At 41.1% G+C, this 13,753-nt stretch overlaps 1 protein-coding gene and 1 pseudogene across 1 annotated transcript; both read right to left on the bottom strand.

The window, feature by feature from the left end:
- Window positions 1-1,188: 1,188 nt before the first annotated feature.
- LOC131433890 (uncharacterized protein K02A2.6-like) lies at window positions 1,189-6,185 on the bottom strand (annotated as a pseudogene).
- A 4,961-nt stretch (window positions 6,186-11,146) lies between these two features.
- LOC131438392 (borealin-like) lies at window positions 11,147-13,235 on the bottom strand. The gene is made up of 4 exons (XM_058608406.1): window positions 13,040-13,235; window positions 12,826-12,981; window positions 12,481-12,756; window positions 11,147-12,377 (listed from the first exon to the last, which is right to left on the bottom strand). The coding sequence occupies exons 2-4, from the start codon at window positions 12,926-12,928 to the stop codon at window positions 11,770-11,772; spliced, it is 987 nt and encodes a 328-aa protein (XP_058464389.1). The 5' UTR covers window positions 12,929-12,981; window positions 13,040-13,235; the 3' UTR covers window positions 11,147-11,769.
- Window positions 13,236-13,753: the final 518 nt, after the last annotated feature.

Below are 13,753 nucleotides of genomic sequence, written 5' to 3'. Positions count from 1 at the left end.
GCAATTTATGAAAAATTTATCAGCAACAGGCGCGTATACAAAGGGGGGGGGGGGGGTGCTAATTCAATTAAACACATATAAAATTTCTTAGGCCCGAATTGGATGTACATGGTTTCAATGTCGATAGAGAAAAGGTGAAAGCATCGAAAGATTTAGGAGCCCAACTATGTTACATTATCAGATTTTTGCAGTTCCCTGGGATTAGCGTCATTTTTCAGTCCACGCATACAGGGTCCGCCATGTAACTTTTTTTAAACAATGCAATTAAATGCAATGCAATAAAACTGTTGTACTTCATTATAAATGAAGAAAACTTCGTATACCAAAAAACAGGTCTTTATTTATTCAATTCAAAGTACAAAGTGAAAATTTTTAAACTCCTGTTTGCTACCGTTGCTAGGGTTAGCTATGGTAACTCCAAGGGTTGTCTTAACAACAGCAATTGTCGTCACTTGCTATGTTAGTGGCCAACATTCCTCCTTTGTTATTTCCAGAATACCAAAAAAGGTTCAAGTCTTGATGGCATCTGGATCATACGTTTCGGCCGGCTTGTAGGTGGTTCTTGATTAATATCCGACTGAAAAATCGGCTGTGGCGGCCGTGGTGTTTCGATCAGATCGGAACCAGAAGCTCCTAATTCAGGCTGAACTGAATCATCAGGATTTGGTTCGTCTTTGGATTCAGGATTCTCTTCAGGTTCTTGATGTACTGGAATCGGGGTAACTTGCAATCCAAACTCATCGACGAAAATGTTGAGTGGAGAGTTTTTTTTTAGATTCATCTTCTTGCTCACTATAGCGATACTTGACTTGATTTGCATGTGATCTGATGAGTTTCCTTCTCCCATGCCAGTCATTCAGGAGAACGTTAAAGTTTACTTCACCGATAGCTTCAATGATAACTCCAGGAGCCCATTTCCATTTTGAGTTACTTTGGTAGACCTTCGCATAAACTTTATGACCTGCTTGTAAGGTCCGAAGTACAGCACCATGCTTGCGGTTAAACTGGTCGTTCTGTTGCTGGTTGATAGCTAGCGGCATCGATTGTCGTGGTCGGAGAAGACTTAGAACTGTCCGTATGTTTCTTCCGATCATCAGTTGAGATGGTGTTTTACCATTCAGTACACGACTTGGAGTTGACCTGTAAGCTTGCAGAAAGATTTGCAGTGATTCTGAGATACCTTCCCCCTCATTGATCTTGCGTAACGCTGTCTTCAATGTATCTACGAAGCGTTCCGCTTGTCCGTTTGACTGTGGGTGATACGGGGAAATCCGCAAATGTTGAACACCAATTTTGGTAACAGAATGCTGTGAAATGCGCCGATGAAAACAGTGAACCATTGTCCGAAACGATATTGGTCGGAACTCCAAAACGGGCGAATAATTCATCCAGAAACTTGATGACAGTTGATGTAGTCGGAGCATGTACGACGGTAATTTCGGGCCATTTGGAAAACGAATCAACAACTAAAAAGTGAAGACCGTTGATAGGTCCAGCAAAATCGACGTGGATGCGTTCCCAAGGAAACTGTGACAGTGGCCATGATTGCAGAGGAACCTTTGGAGGTGTCTTCGAGTGAGTAGCACAGCTGTCACATCGCTTGACGTGATCGGCAACATCATCATCGATTCGGGGCCAGTATACATGGCTTCTAGCAAGAGCTTTCATTCTTTCCATCCCAGGATGCCCCTTATGAAGTTGTTTAAGGATTGGTTTGCGATATGTCTCAGGAATCACCAAACGGTTCGAAAACATAACGCACCCTTTCACTATTTCCAGGGCATCACGATGAATGTAAAACGGTTGTACATCGGAATTTACTATTTCTTTAATGTTACAAGGCCATCCTTCATTGATGAATTTGATAACTTGCTGTAGTATGGGGCACTTGACTGTAGCAGCTCGTACCATGTTGAATGTCACAGGTAGTATACTAACAGCTTCTTGAAGTGAAACCTCGATGTCGTTTTCCAGTTGGATTGAAGCGATGACAAAATCTTCTTCCGTTTTTGAGTGATGACTGATCAGGCGAGATAATACATCGGCATTTCCAAACTGGCTGGTAGATACATACTGAATGTCGAAATCGTAGCACAATAGCGTCAATGCCCATCGTTGAAGACGGTTTGCTGTGTGGAGCGGAATTCCCTTTTTGGATCCAAAAATCCTCAAGAGTGGCTGATGGTCTGTTTGAAGAATGAATTTGCGACCAAGTAGCATTCGGTGAAACTTCGTGATAGCAAACACCAAAGCTAGACCTTCCTTCTCTACTTGTCCGTATCCTCTTTCAGCAGCGGTGAGGGAGCGGGATGCATGTGAAACGACTTTGATAGCACCATCTGGAAACTTATGCATTATGCAGGCACCAATTTCCGATTGAGATGCATCTGCTGCAACGATGATTTCCATAACCGGGTCGTAATGGGTTAGCAGGAGGTCAGATTGCAGAATTTCCTTGAATCTTCTAAAAGACCTCTGGCAATCGTTGTTCCACACGAACTTGGCATCCTTCTTGAGAAGAGCATCAAGCGGTTTCCGAAGCTGGTGCATTTCCGCGACAAACTTGGCGTAGAAGTTTACTGCACCGAGAAATGAACGTAAACTGGTTATATCCGTTGGAGGAGGCATATTAACTATAGCTTCAATTTTCGAAGGATCTGGTCGTATACCAGTTTTATCAACGATATGTGCAAGGTATTTGATTTGCTGCTGAAGAAGACTACACTTTTCTTCACGAAGGCTGAAACCGTACTGCTGCATTCGGTTAAAAAGAACAGTGAGAATTGCATGTGCAAGCTCCCGGCCGAGCGGTGGCGGGAGAGGAATAACGAAGAGGATGTTTCTTTCAGTTCTATACGGAGTAACACTCTCCAATTCGGTTTCTCTTTTATGTCATTGTATTGATTCATCCACGTATTTGAGTTTAATATCACGAAATTCACCTTTTCTGAGTTTCAACTTGTTCTTTTGTGCTTTTCACTTGACAGCTACTTATTCTCAATAGTGAAGGATTAGGCTGTTTTTGGGAATTCTTTCCCACAATCTAACAAAAGTCACTAACGATTGTTAATAAGGCTAACACTTCACGCAGTCTCACTAAGCTCGGCATATCATTAGGTGTATGCACATATGAACGTACACCCTACTACAGTAAGTCTAGTGTATACTCCCTGAGTTAGTAAATCTATTCACAACACTTCATGGTGAACTCGTCGGATATATGTCTTCACATTTACTTGTTTACATTAATAAAAGAAGTTATTCTTCAACACATACTTTTGCTGTCGTATATTATCAACACTACCCTGACACGAGCAATGGTTGTGTCTAACTATTTTTCTTTTGGATGTGAATATCAAACCTGCACATGAAACTATTAAATCTTCATTCATTACAGCAATCTTTCACTCAATTCTTTAGGTGCCTTCCGAAATATATTATATCCCATTATAAACAATATTTCTTACTTGATTTTGAGGTCACTTGATACTCAAGCCTCACCATGTACACATGTTCCTATAGCTACTGTATTATACTCCGAACTGAACTAACCCGAATACTCGAAGCAAAAACTACTTAATTTGTCTACGGGTCGACTCCCGAGACTAGCGCCTAGTTACCGCACTCTGTAAAACTGAACTACTCGCTAATTTGTCTACGGGCCGACGCCCGAGACCAACGGCTATTTATCGCGCACTTTTTGAAACTTAACTGACTAACTGACTCTTCCCAACTATGGGTTTTTAAGCTCCTAGCATTTTCTTTCGGGTGAAACCCGAAGATTTTAGTACAAGCCGAGCTTGTGATTTCAAGTAGGAAGTTCATCCGATTTTCTCCCGAAGTTCTACCGAAAACCGAAACCACTGTCGCTAGGCCAGAGGCAGTGTCCGTAAAAAAATATAACTTTGTTTTTACAACATTGCCGCGCTGACTAATGCCCGGAACTGTCTATGATTCTATAACAATAGCTTTTGTTTTACAACATTGCTGCGCTGATTAATGCCCGGAACTGTCTATGGTTTTATAACAATATCTTTTAAACATCGTTGCGATGACTAATGCTCAAAAATGTGCACGCTTCAATAACAAATTTTATACTTGAAGGTTGCAGCTACGCTGATATGAGAGTTTCCTTCACATTTTCCTACTTTTTCTACAATACTAGCAAATTCGAAGGAAAATTTGCTAAGGGCGCTGCACATGATGTTCTTCAACTGTTTTACTGTAAACCATTAAATCATCCAGGAACGATTCGACACCCTCGCTATCTGCAATCATCGTGTTCATCAGCTGTTGGAAAGCTCCAGGTGCGGATTTCACCCCAGGCGCGAGCCGGTTGAAACAGTCCTCGATGGGTGTTTATGGTCAGCAAATTTTTCGAGTCGTCATCCACTTCTACTTGCAGGTAGGCGTCGCTGAGATCGATTATGCTGAAATAATTACAGCCGTTGAGCTTGCTGAAAATGTCTTCGGGAACTGGTAGTGGATAATTGTTTGACTCCAGAGCGGCGTTGAGTCCTGTTGAATAATCGGCACAGATTCGTATCTTCCATCCTGGTTTTTTTACCACGACAATTGGTGCATCCCATTGCGAAAAATCAACCGGAGTGATAATACCCAGTTCTTGGAAGACGTTGCAACTCAGCATCAACTTTTCCGATAGCCGTGAATGGAACAGGACGCTTTGGTTTGTATACTGGAATCACTCCTGGTTTCAAAAATAGACGTACCTGAGTTTTCTTGCAGTGCCCAAGACCTTTCAGGAATACATCGGGGAATCTTGATTTATAGTGTTCGACTACGCTGGGAATATCAGCTTGTACTTTGTTGCAAATTGCTGACAATGGTTTGTGCCATAGATCGAACAAATCAATCCACTCGAGCCCAAACAGGTTGAGATTGTTATGGGCCACGTAGAGTTTTCCGATTTTGGTAATGCTTCCAAGTGTAACTGTACTTGAAAGTTCACCAAGAAATTGGAGAGCCTTACCAGATGCTGTTGTCGCTACTCGTGTGGTTGGGAGTAAAGGAGGTGATCCAAGGTTTTTGCTCCACTGCTTCCGAGAAATGATTGTGATGTCTGAAGCGGTGTCAAACTGCAGAGTCACTTCTGCATCATTAATCTTTACAGTCAGGAACTTTCGTCTGCACTCTCTGCTAGTTTGATTGATAGCATAAACTCCATTTACCTTGTGATGCTTTTTCTTGCTTGATGTCTTCGCAGTGTAGCAGCCACAGTAACCTTCCTTATGTCCGGTTTGCTTACAGTCTCTGCACAAATGCTTTGTAAACGAACAGTCGCGAACAAAATGCATTTCACCGCATTGCCAACAGGGTGTCTTCGGGGTGCTTAATTTAACGTTTGTGGTGGTTTTCGGGCCAGATGGATTCGGATGAGTCTTCTTCTGCTTGACTGTACAGACAGAGCTTACCGTTTTCTGCTTCTGTTCCACCATAGCGGTATCATGATTGAGATTGTGAAGACGTTGACATTCCGTGATAAGCGATTCTAGTTTACAATCTTCTTCAGCGTTCGTTTCGAGCTTTGACAATAGTCTTGTTCGAATATCCGCGTCCTTCGATGAACGAAGTCCACAGATGAAAACCAAACTTTTGAATTGATCGGCGGTTAGTTTGTTCAACTCAAAATCTTCACAGTGCTTGTTAACTGTTCCAGCGTATGTCACAAAGTCATCAGCATCGTTTTTTGTCAACTGAAAACAATGATAGCGTTTGCTGAACAGTGAAATGCGAATGCTGAACAGACCCTTGAGTTTCTTCACAGTTTCTTCAAAGGAGAACTCACGGGGATGTTGTGGAAGCACGAAATTGACGTATCGATCGAAAACGTTGACACTGAGACTTCTCAGGAGTAATCGTACTTTCGCTGCATCGTCCAATTTTGCACCGTCCTTGAGAAAAAGATCTTCGTATTTCCGATACCACCGGTCGAAGACTAATCCATTATCTGGATCGTACGTGAACTCATGGATGTTGGAAGCCAGTGATTCGATGATGAATTCCGGGTTACGTGACGAACGAACGGATTCGGAGCCTTCTTGAATGCCGAATCGCTCCAGGAGGATCATCAATCGTGAGTTCTCCTCTGCCATCTGCTGGTTTTGTCGAACGATCTGCTGCATCAAATTATTGTCCGAAAAACTGTCTTCGCCACCGTGTGCCATTGTATTCGATAACGGGAACTTTCTCTCAATGCGATGAATTCTTAATTTCCTCGTCGCCAAATGTTGTACTTTATTATAAATGAAGAAAAATTCGTATACCAAAAAATAGGTCTTTATTCATTCAATTCAAAGTACAAAGTGAAAATTTTTAAACTCCTGTTTGCTACCGTTGCTAGGGTTAGCTATGGTAACTCCAAGGGTTGTCTTAACAACAGCAATTGTCGTCACTTGCTATGTTAGTGGCCAACAAAAACACAAACGGTTCATCCGATTTCAATTTTTTTTCATGTTAAAGTACAATCCTTCCGGGTAATTTTGGAATATAATTTCACTCAAACGACTGCCTCGGCTGGCCTTGCAGTACGCCATACGGTCGGTCCAGTTTTTTAGTACATTTTCGATTATATGCAGCTTTATTTCAGCTATGGCTGCACGAATGTTGTCCTTCAAGGTTTGAATTGTCTCTGGCTTGTCCACATAACGCTTATCGTTGACAGCCCCCCAAAGATAATAGTCTAACGGCGTCAAATCACAGCTCCGAGGCGGCCCAACGACATCCGAATTTCGACTGATAATTCGATCTTCGAGGACTATGCGCAGAATATTGATCGTAGCGTTGGCTGTATGGCACGGAGCGCCGTCTTGTTGGAACCAAATGGTGTCCAAGTCTTCCTCTTCAAGTAACGGGAAGAACCAATTACTAATCATGGCGCGGTAGCGCTCGCCCTCGACCGTGGCGGCTCCTGCCTCATTTTCGAAGAAAATCCGCACCAAACCGCCACTCTCTGAGGATTCATCGGCTTGTCCATGATAACGTGCGGGTTATTTTTTGGCAAAAATCGGCGTCTTCTTCAAGCTGATCGCAAGCGTTCACGCGTTCCTCAAGCGTATACACAACCATTTTCGTTCAGCGGAAGGATAAAACTAAGTTTCTGTAAAATCAGAAGTGACATTAAGGTTACCAATGTCGAAATAACCGCTAGTTAAAAATGTTAGATGGCGGACCCTGTACGTAACTTTGCGGACATAACAGTTTCGCTTTGGCCGATGGCTATTTCAAAAACCTGGAAAGGGAATTTTTCTCCAACAAATATAGACTACAGACAACAGTTACAATGCAGTTACAGTTTATGTTGAATTGCTAGTGCGACCTGGCGGCTCAACATAAACCGCTAGGCAGACGTAAAGTTATGCTATTTACAAAACACTTTTGCTATCACACAGATGTGTAAAGACTGTCCCAGAAAGTATGGACGCACTTTGATTTCGCTGTAAATAATTCACAAGTGTTAGACATTCAAATTTTATTCGATATACTGATAATATTAAACTACAGAATATTATTCTCAACATTTGCTACTTAGCCATTGTAGACTAGCTGGTGCGAACGTTCCTCATTAAATCCCGTACAGACTTCTTGGCGACAAGTTTTGACACTTTTTTCCAAGCTTTTTCGAACTGTTGAATGGTTTCGGCCCCCGAGACATGTTTCCTAAGATGTGCCTTGGTTAATGCCGAAAATTCCTCAATTGGTCGAAGTTGTTGGCAATTTGGTGGATTCATGTCTTTTGGGACGAAAGTGACATTTTTGGTAGTATACCATTTTACCGTTGATTTCGAGTAGTGGCAAGAAGCAAGATCTGGCCAGAATACAACAGGATCCTTGGGCTTTGAATCATGGGTAGAAGTCGTTTTTGTAAACATTCCTTGATGTATATTTCGCTGTTCATTGAATCAGTGGTGATGAAGGGTTTCGAAATCGTACCGCAGCTACAAATTGCTTGCCAGACCAGAGCTTTCTTACCAAATTTTTCGACTTCAATCGATGTCTCGGACTGGTTTAACACTTGCCCTTCTCGCACCGTATAATATTGTGGTCCCAGCAAGGATTTGTAATCGAGTTTCACGTAGGTTTCTTCGTCCATGATTATGCAGTTCAAATTTCCAGCAAGAATCGTATTATACAGCTTTCCTTTCAGCTCGGCCTGATCGATGCTTCTTGTTTCGGACTACGTTTTGGTTGTTTCTGCTTCTTCTAGGTTCAAAGATTCAAACGTTCTTTAGCACGAAGAACATTTGACTTCGAAGTGCCCACTTTTTAGGTCACATCTCGAACTGAAACCTACTTCTTTTGCTCGAACGCCTTCAGTATACGTTCATCCAACTGAGGGTTAGCAGGACCTTTTTTTCGACCCGTTTTCGGTTTATCCTCAAAAGTGTTATCCTCACCGAACTTCCTGATTGCATTTCGCACGGCTTTTTTACTTACTCCTTCCATTTTTGCTATCTTTCTCAGTGACAGTCCGCGTTCTGTGCACCATTTGTACACAATTTTTCGACGTTGTTCTGCTGAAAGTCCACGCATTTCGAAACAAACTAATGAAAACAATTAAACAACTGCACAAGTGGTTAGAGAAGAGTCTAAACAACAAAACGCAGCCATAAAAATTGACAGATTCTAAGCCGTTGCGAAATGGCAGCGGTTTTTGGTTGCGTCCATACTTTCTGGGACAGTCTTTAATGTCTATAGTGACGTCTCGAACGAAGCAAGTTTCGGCTAGCTAGCCGTACAGTTTTTGATAATTTCAAGGGTAAAAAACTACAAGGTTGTATGCAAGATACGACCGAGCACACATAAGCCCTCTTAGAAAAAAACGTTCAACGGTGGTCCTTCATTGGTCTAATACGTTGGATCATTGGTCCAATGAACGTCCAATCAATCGTTCAACGGGAGGCCAACGCGGAACCTTCGTTTGCCGATTTTGAAACAGACCATTGAACCGAATGCAATTTTTTTCGTTCAACAAACCTGGCCGACAGAGGTCCATTGTTGAGCAATTTTTAATATGAGGAGTAGAAGCCCCGTTGAACTAGTTTTACTGGACAGTTTCCGAGGTTTTTTCCACTTAGTTTTTTAAACTAATACTACATACCTGTACAGTACCTCTACTTTACGTAGAATAACAACTAATCTTCTCTCTATATGAAGGTAACACCTAGATTTCACACTATTTATGCAAGAGAAAAAAACCTGTTTTAATCCACCTAGTGGTGTAATGATGCCTTTCTCATATCAATCAAACTATCATATATAATACTGTGGTATTCTTCAAAATTATTTTTCTTCGATTCTTAAAAGAATAATCGAAATAGATTTGTTTGACCGTCTACTGATAAAAACTATCAATTGGAAAAGATTTGAGGTCGATTTAGAAAACTTTTTACGGTTTCTCGCTCTTTTCAGTGATGGTATAAAATTTTTAACACACTTTACCCTATATTTCCGGATCCGGAAGTCGGATCCGGATGAAATTCAGGAATTACGTATGGGACCACAGGACCTTTCATTTGAACCTAAGTTTGTGGAAATCGGTCGCGCCATCTATGAGAAAAGTTAAAACACATATTTTCATTTTTTTGCACATTTTACCCCATAAAGCTAGTGCAAAAAACGTTACATACACAAATACGCACATACACACACACACACACACACACACACACACACACACACACACACACACAGACATTTTGCGTACTCGACGAACTGAGTCGAATGGTATATGACACTCGGCCCTCCGGGCCTCGGTTCAAACGTTCAAACGGTTTTCACAGTGATTGCATAACCTTTCTAAATGAGAAAGGCGAAAAAAAAATTTTCTTCGATTCTTAAAAGAATAACCGAAATCGGTTTGTTTGACCGTCTACTGATAAAAACCATCAAATTGGAAAAGATTTGAGGTCGATTTAGAAATTTTTTTAAGGTTTTTCCCCATTTTCAGTGATGGTGTACAATTTTTAACACACTTTACCCTATATTTCCGGATCCGGAAGTCGGATCCGCATGAAATTCAGGAATAACGCATGGGACCACAGGACCTGTCATTTGAATCTAAGTTTGTGAAAATCGGTCGCGCCATCTATGAGAAAAGATAAAACACATATTTTCTTTTTTTTGCACATTTTACCCCATAACTCTCGAACCGGAAGTCGGATCTAAATAATATTCAGGAATTTTGTATGGGACCTCAAGACGTTTCATTTGAATCTAAGTTTGTGAAAATCGGATCAGCCATCTCTGAGAAAAGTTAGTGCACTTATTTTCACAATTTTTTGCACATTTTACCCCATAATTCCGGAACCGGAAGTCGGATCGAAATAATATTCAGGAATTTTGTATGGGACCACAAGACCTTTCTTTTGAATCTAAGTTTGTGAAAATCGGTTCAGCCATCTCCGAGAAAAGTTAGTGCAAAAAAACGTTACATACACACATACACACAGACACATACACACACATACACACACACAGACATTTTGCGTACTCGACGAACTGAGTCGAATGGTATATGACACTCGGCCCTCCGGGCCTCGGTTCAAAAGTCGGTTTTCACAGTGATTGCATAACCTTTCTATATGAGAAAGGCAAAACAACAACAAACCGTTCCAGCAAACTGAACGAATATTTCGTGCAGTATGCCGTTCAATATACGCTCAACGACCAACAAAAAAGAACCGCCTGCTGAGAGGGAGGGTACTAACAAGTGCGCAATGGAAGAAGAATCTACCCTCCTCTATGCAAACTGTGCTGGGCCCCACGAAGCAACCGAACGAGCTTACCCGAAACGTGCTGAGTTCCTGAAAATAAGGAAACAAGCTACACCTCAACGACAACCATCGAAGAAAAAGGTTCCACCTGTACCACCTGTACCGCCATTGGACCCAGTGAATTTCCCCAGGCTGAATAATCTACCGAAACCAATGCTCCCGCCACCTGGTTTCAAAACTACTGATGATGGCCCAACTGTAAACTGTACTCCGCTATTTACCTCTGTGGAGTTGATGAAAATTTTCGTCGACATGAGCTCTGCGCTCCGTGGTTGCAAGACAAAAATTGAGCAGATTCAAGTGCTCGGTTCGTTTATTATCCAGTAAGCTAGATAAGAGCAAATTCAGCAGCTGCAAGATTCATATGGGTGGTCTATAATGTAAATGAAACTGAAACAAACGTATCCCAAGCAATCCGTTTTAGTTTTATTTATTCGACCTGTTCTACTGTCAAATTTAAAACTGGTATACATTGCCGTTATTTTTTCTGAATTTGAAACACAGATAAAACGCTGCTGGGGCTGCCAGTTTATTTTGTTATAATTTCTAGATTTAAATTTTAAAACTGACATAAATTATGCATCTAGAACTAGAACACTACTGAATTTGCCCGTCTGATTGAATGAGGCAGTTTATCTAGGACTGACCATGGATAGCAAGTTTCTTTTTAGGTCACATATGGACAAAATAGTGTTAAAATGCAACATTTTATTGAGATCGCGCAGTTATGCGTTTAATGAAACCAAAAAACCCTTGTAAATTTCGTATTCAATCAAAACAATCCGGTTCGAACGAAATACAGAATCGGGGTGAATATCAACACGATGCAAAATGTCGCAGCTCTATTAAAGCGTAAAACGTGACAATCACGAAAAAATGCATTGTATTTGAAAAAAATTAAAAAGTATGACATCAATGAAATTAAATTAAACTATACCTAAACCATACAAATGATACGAACACAGGACGCTTTTTCTCACGATTTCTTAAAATTATGCTCTTCTGCGATTTGCATGATTTTGTTCAGGTTCATTTGCAACTTCTTCAGATTTTCCAGCGTACCCGAATCAATCTTCTGCAACAGGCCCGGATCGAAACTATCCATTTCCGTCGGACGAATTGAAAGCACCCCATTGGCAACCGGAATATTAACATTAGCCGTTTCCTCCATCATCGCCGCCGTAATAACAGGGCTACCAGTGACAGAATAAATACACTCACCGATTCGAGCGTGGCGCATGAGAGCCATCGGGGTGTTTGGTTGTACTTTAGGGGTAATTAAACTCATTCCGCGGTCTGCACTCACGGCCTGTGTCCGATTACCGGCGCAAGGTGTGCGGAACTTAGGCCGAGAATGGCGTGCGTTATCTCCAAACAGCGACTGACTTCCGCCGAATGTTTTCTTTGATTTAATACCAAGAAGTAGAGACGAGTGGCCTTTTGCAGGAGTAGTATGATTTGACACAGATTTGCTGCGGCGACGGTTTTGCATTGCCGAGGCAAGAGGCCCATAGGGACGGGCTTTGGCAGAAGATAGGACATCTGATGGGATACTGCTGATGGCACTGTCCTCGGTTAGGTAACCTACATGGAACAATGAATGCAATAGTGTGAATTATAAGAATGAAGTGATACCAGACATATGGCATAAATCGTTACAGAAAGGATTCAACGTAAAAAATCTTACCTTCATCAGATTTCGACAGCTTCGCGCCTTTGTCTTGAGCTCCGTTCTGAGAAATATGTAAAAGCTCGTTGGAATTCATCGCACTTAACGTGTCACACGAATCTACTGCCAGCTTATCGAGATCTGCGAATGTTTGAACACCCATCAACTTCAAATCACTCATCCGCATCTGAAGTATTCTTTTTGGCATTCGATTTTTCTCAGTTTTGAACATTCTGCTAAGTTCATCGAGTTCCTCCGTCATAATAGATTCCAGTGAAACAAACATGCTGTTAGCTTAAAACAAAAAAGCATTAACAATGATTTGAACGCAATATTAATTGCAATCTTTGCAATTAAATTCACCATAAATATCGAAGTCTCTAAGTTTTGCATTTAATTTTTCTTCCTGGAAGCTGGTCCTATTGCGTTTGGTGTTACCGTTCCGAGAGTGTTTAGTACGAACCATTTTGATTTGATGAATTCAATTACAAAAGGCACGCTGATGTTGAATTGTTATCACTGAAACAATAGGAATAAAATCCTAGATGCTTGAAACATTGAGAAGCGCACAACTTACCAGTAATTTTACGTTAGAACTTCTATCAGTCTTCAAATTGAAAAAGCTTGATTGGAAGCCGATACACCCAAGAGAGATATATTATCTTGAAATTGAATTGCTTCATTTATTAACTAAGTTTAAATATAAAATTATAAGTCGTTAATTTCTAATATAACAATGAAACGCGCATTGGTGACTGACAACCCAGCTGTATCTGGAGAGTTTTTCAAATGCGCCTACTGTGTAGAGATTGCACTCGTAATCAGCGATGCCAGGTTGCCAGATTTGTCTGGCAAATGTCAGATTTTTATCGCTTCGCCGAATACTCAAACTACCCAGATCTTTTGCCAGATTTGGCCTCTGGTGGGAAGACCTTTTTTTCATTTTTTGCTCACTGAAAATGAAACCCGACAAAAATTTCCTTGTATATAGTAGACCCAGACAAATCCAGATAAATTTTTGAGTTTTGAGGGGTTTTTGAAAAAATATCCTGGCAACTCTACTCGTAATTTGAAAGACTCTCTTTCATTGAAACAGTTCAGGTTTAAAAAGTCTGTATATCCGAAAAAAAATCGGCAGTCAGCAACTGTGTTTTGCTTGTAGCCATTTCTTTATAGAGTAGGGTAACAGAGGTATTTTGGCCACTTCATATATTTTGGCCCACCTGAAAAACTTTATCGGTTTTCTCGGATTTTATCGATGTTAAGTAACCCATGTTGCATTAATTTGAAG

The sequence above is a fragment of the Malaya genurostris genome, chromosome 3 (genome assembly GCF_030247185.1).
Source record: "Malaya genurostris strain Urasoe2022 chromosome 3, Malgen_1.1, whole genome shotgun sequence".
Taxonomy (NCBI): domain Eukaryota; kingdom Metazoa; phylum Arthropoda; class Insecta; order Diptera; family Culicidae; genus Malaya; species Malaya genurostris.
This window is presented reverse-complemented; position numbering and strand designations above follow the sequence as displayed.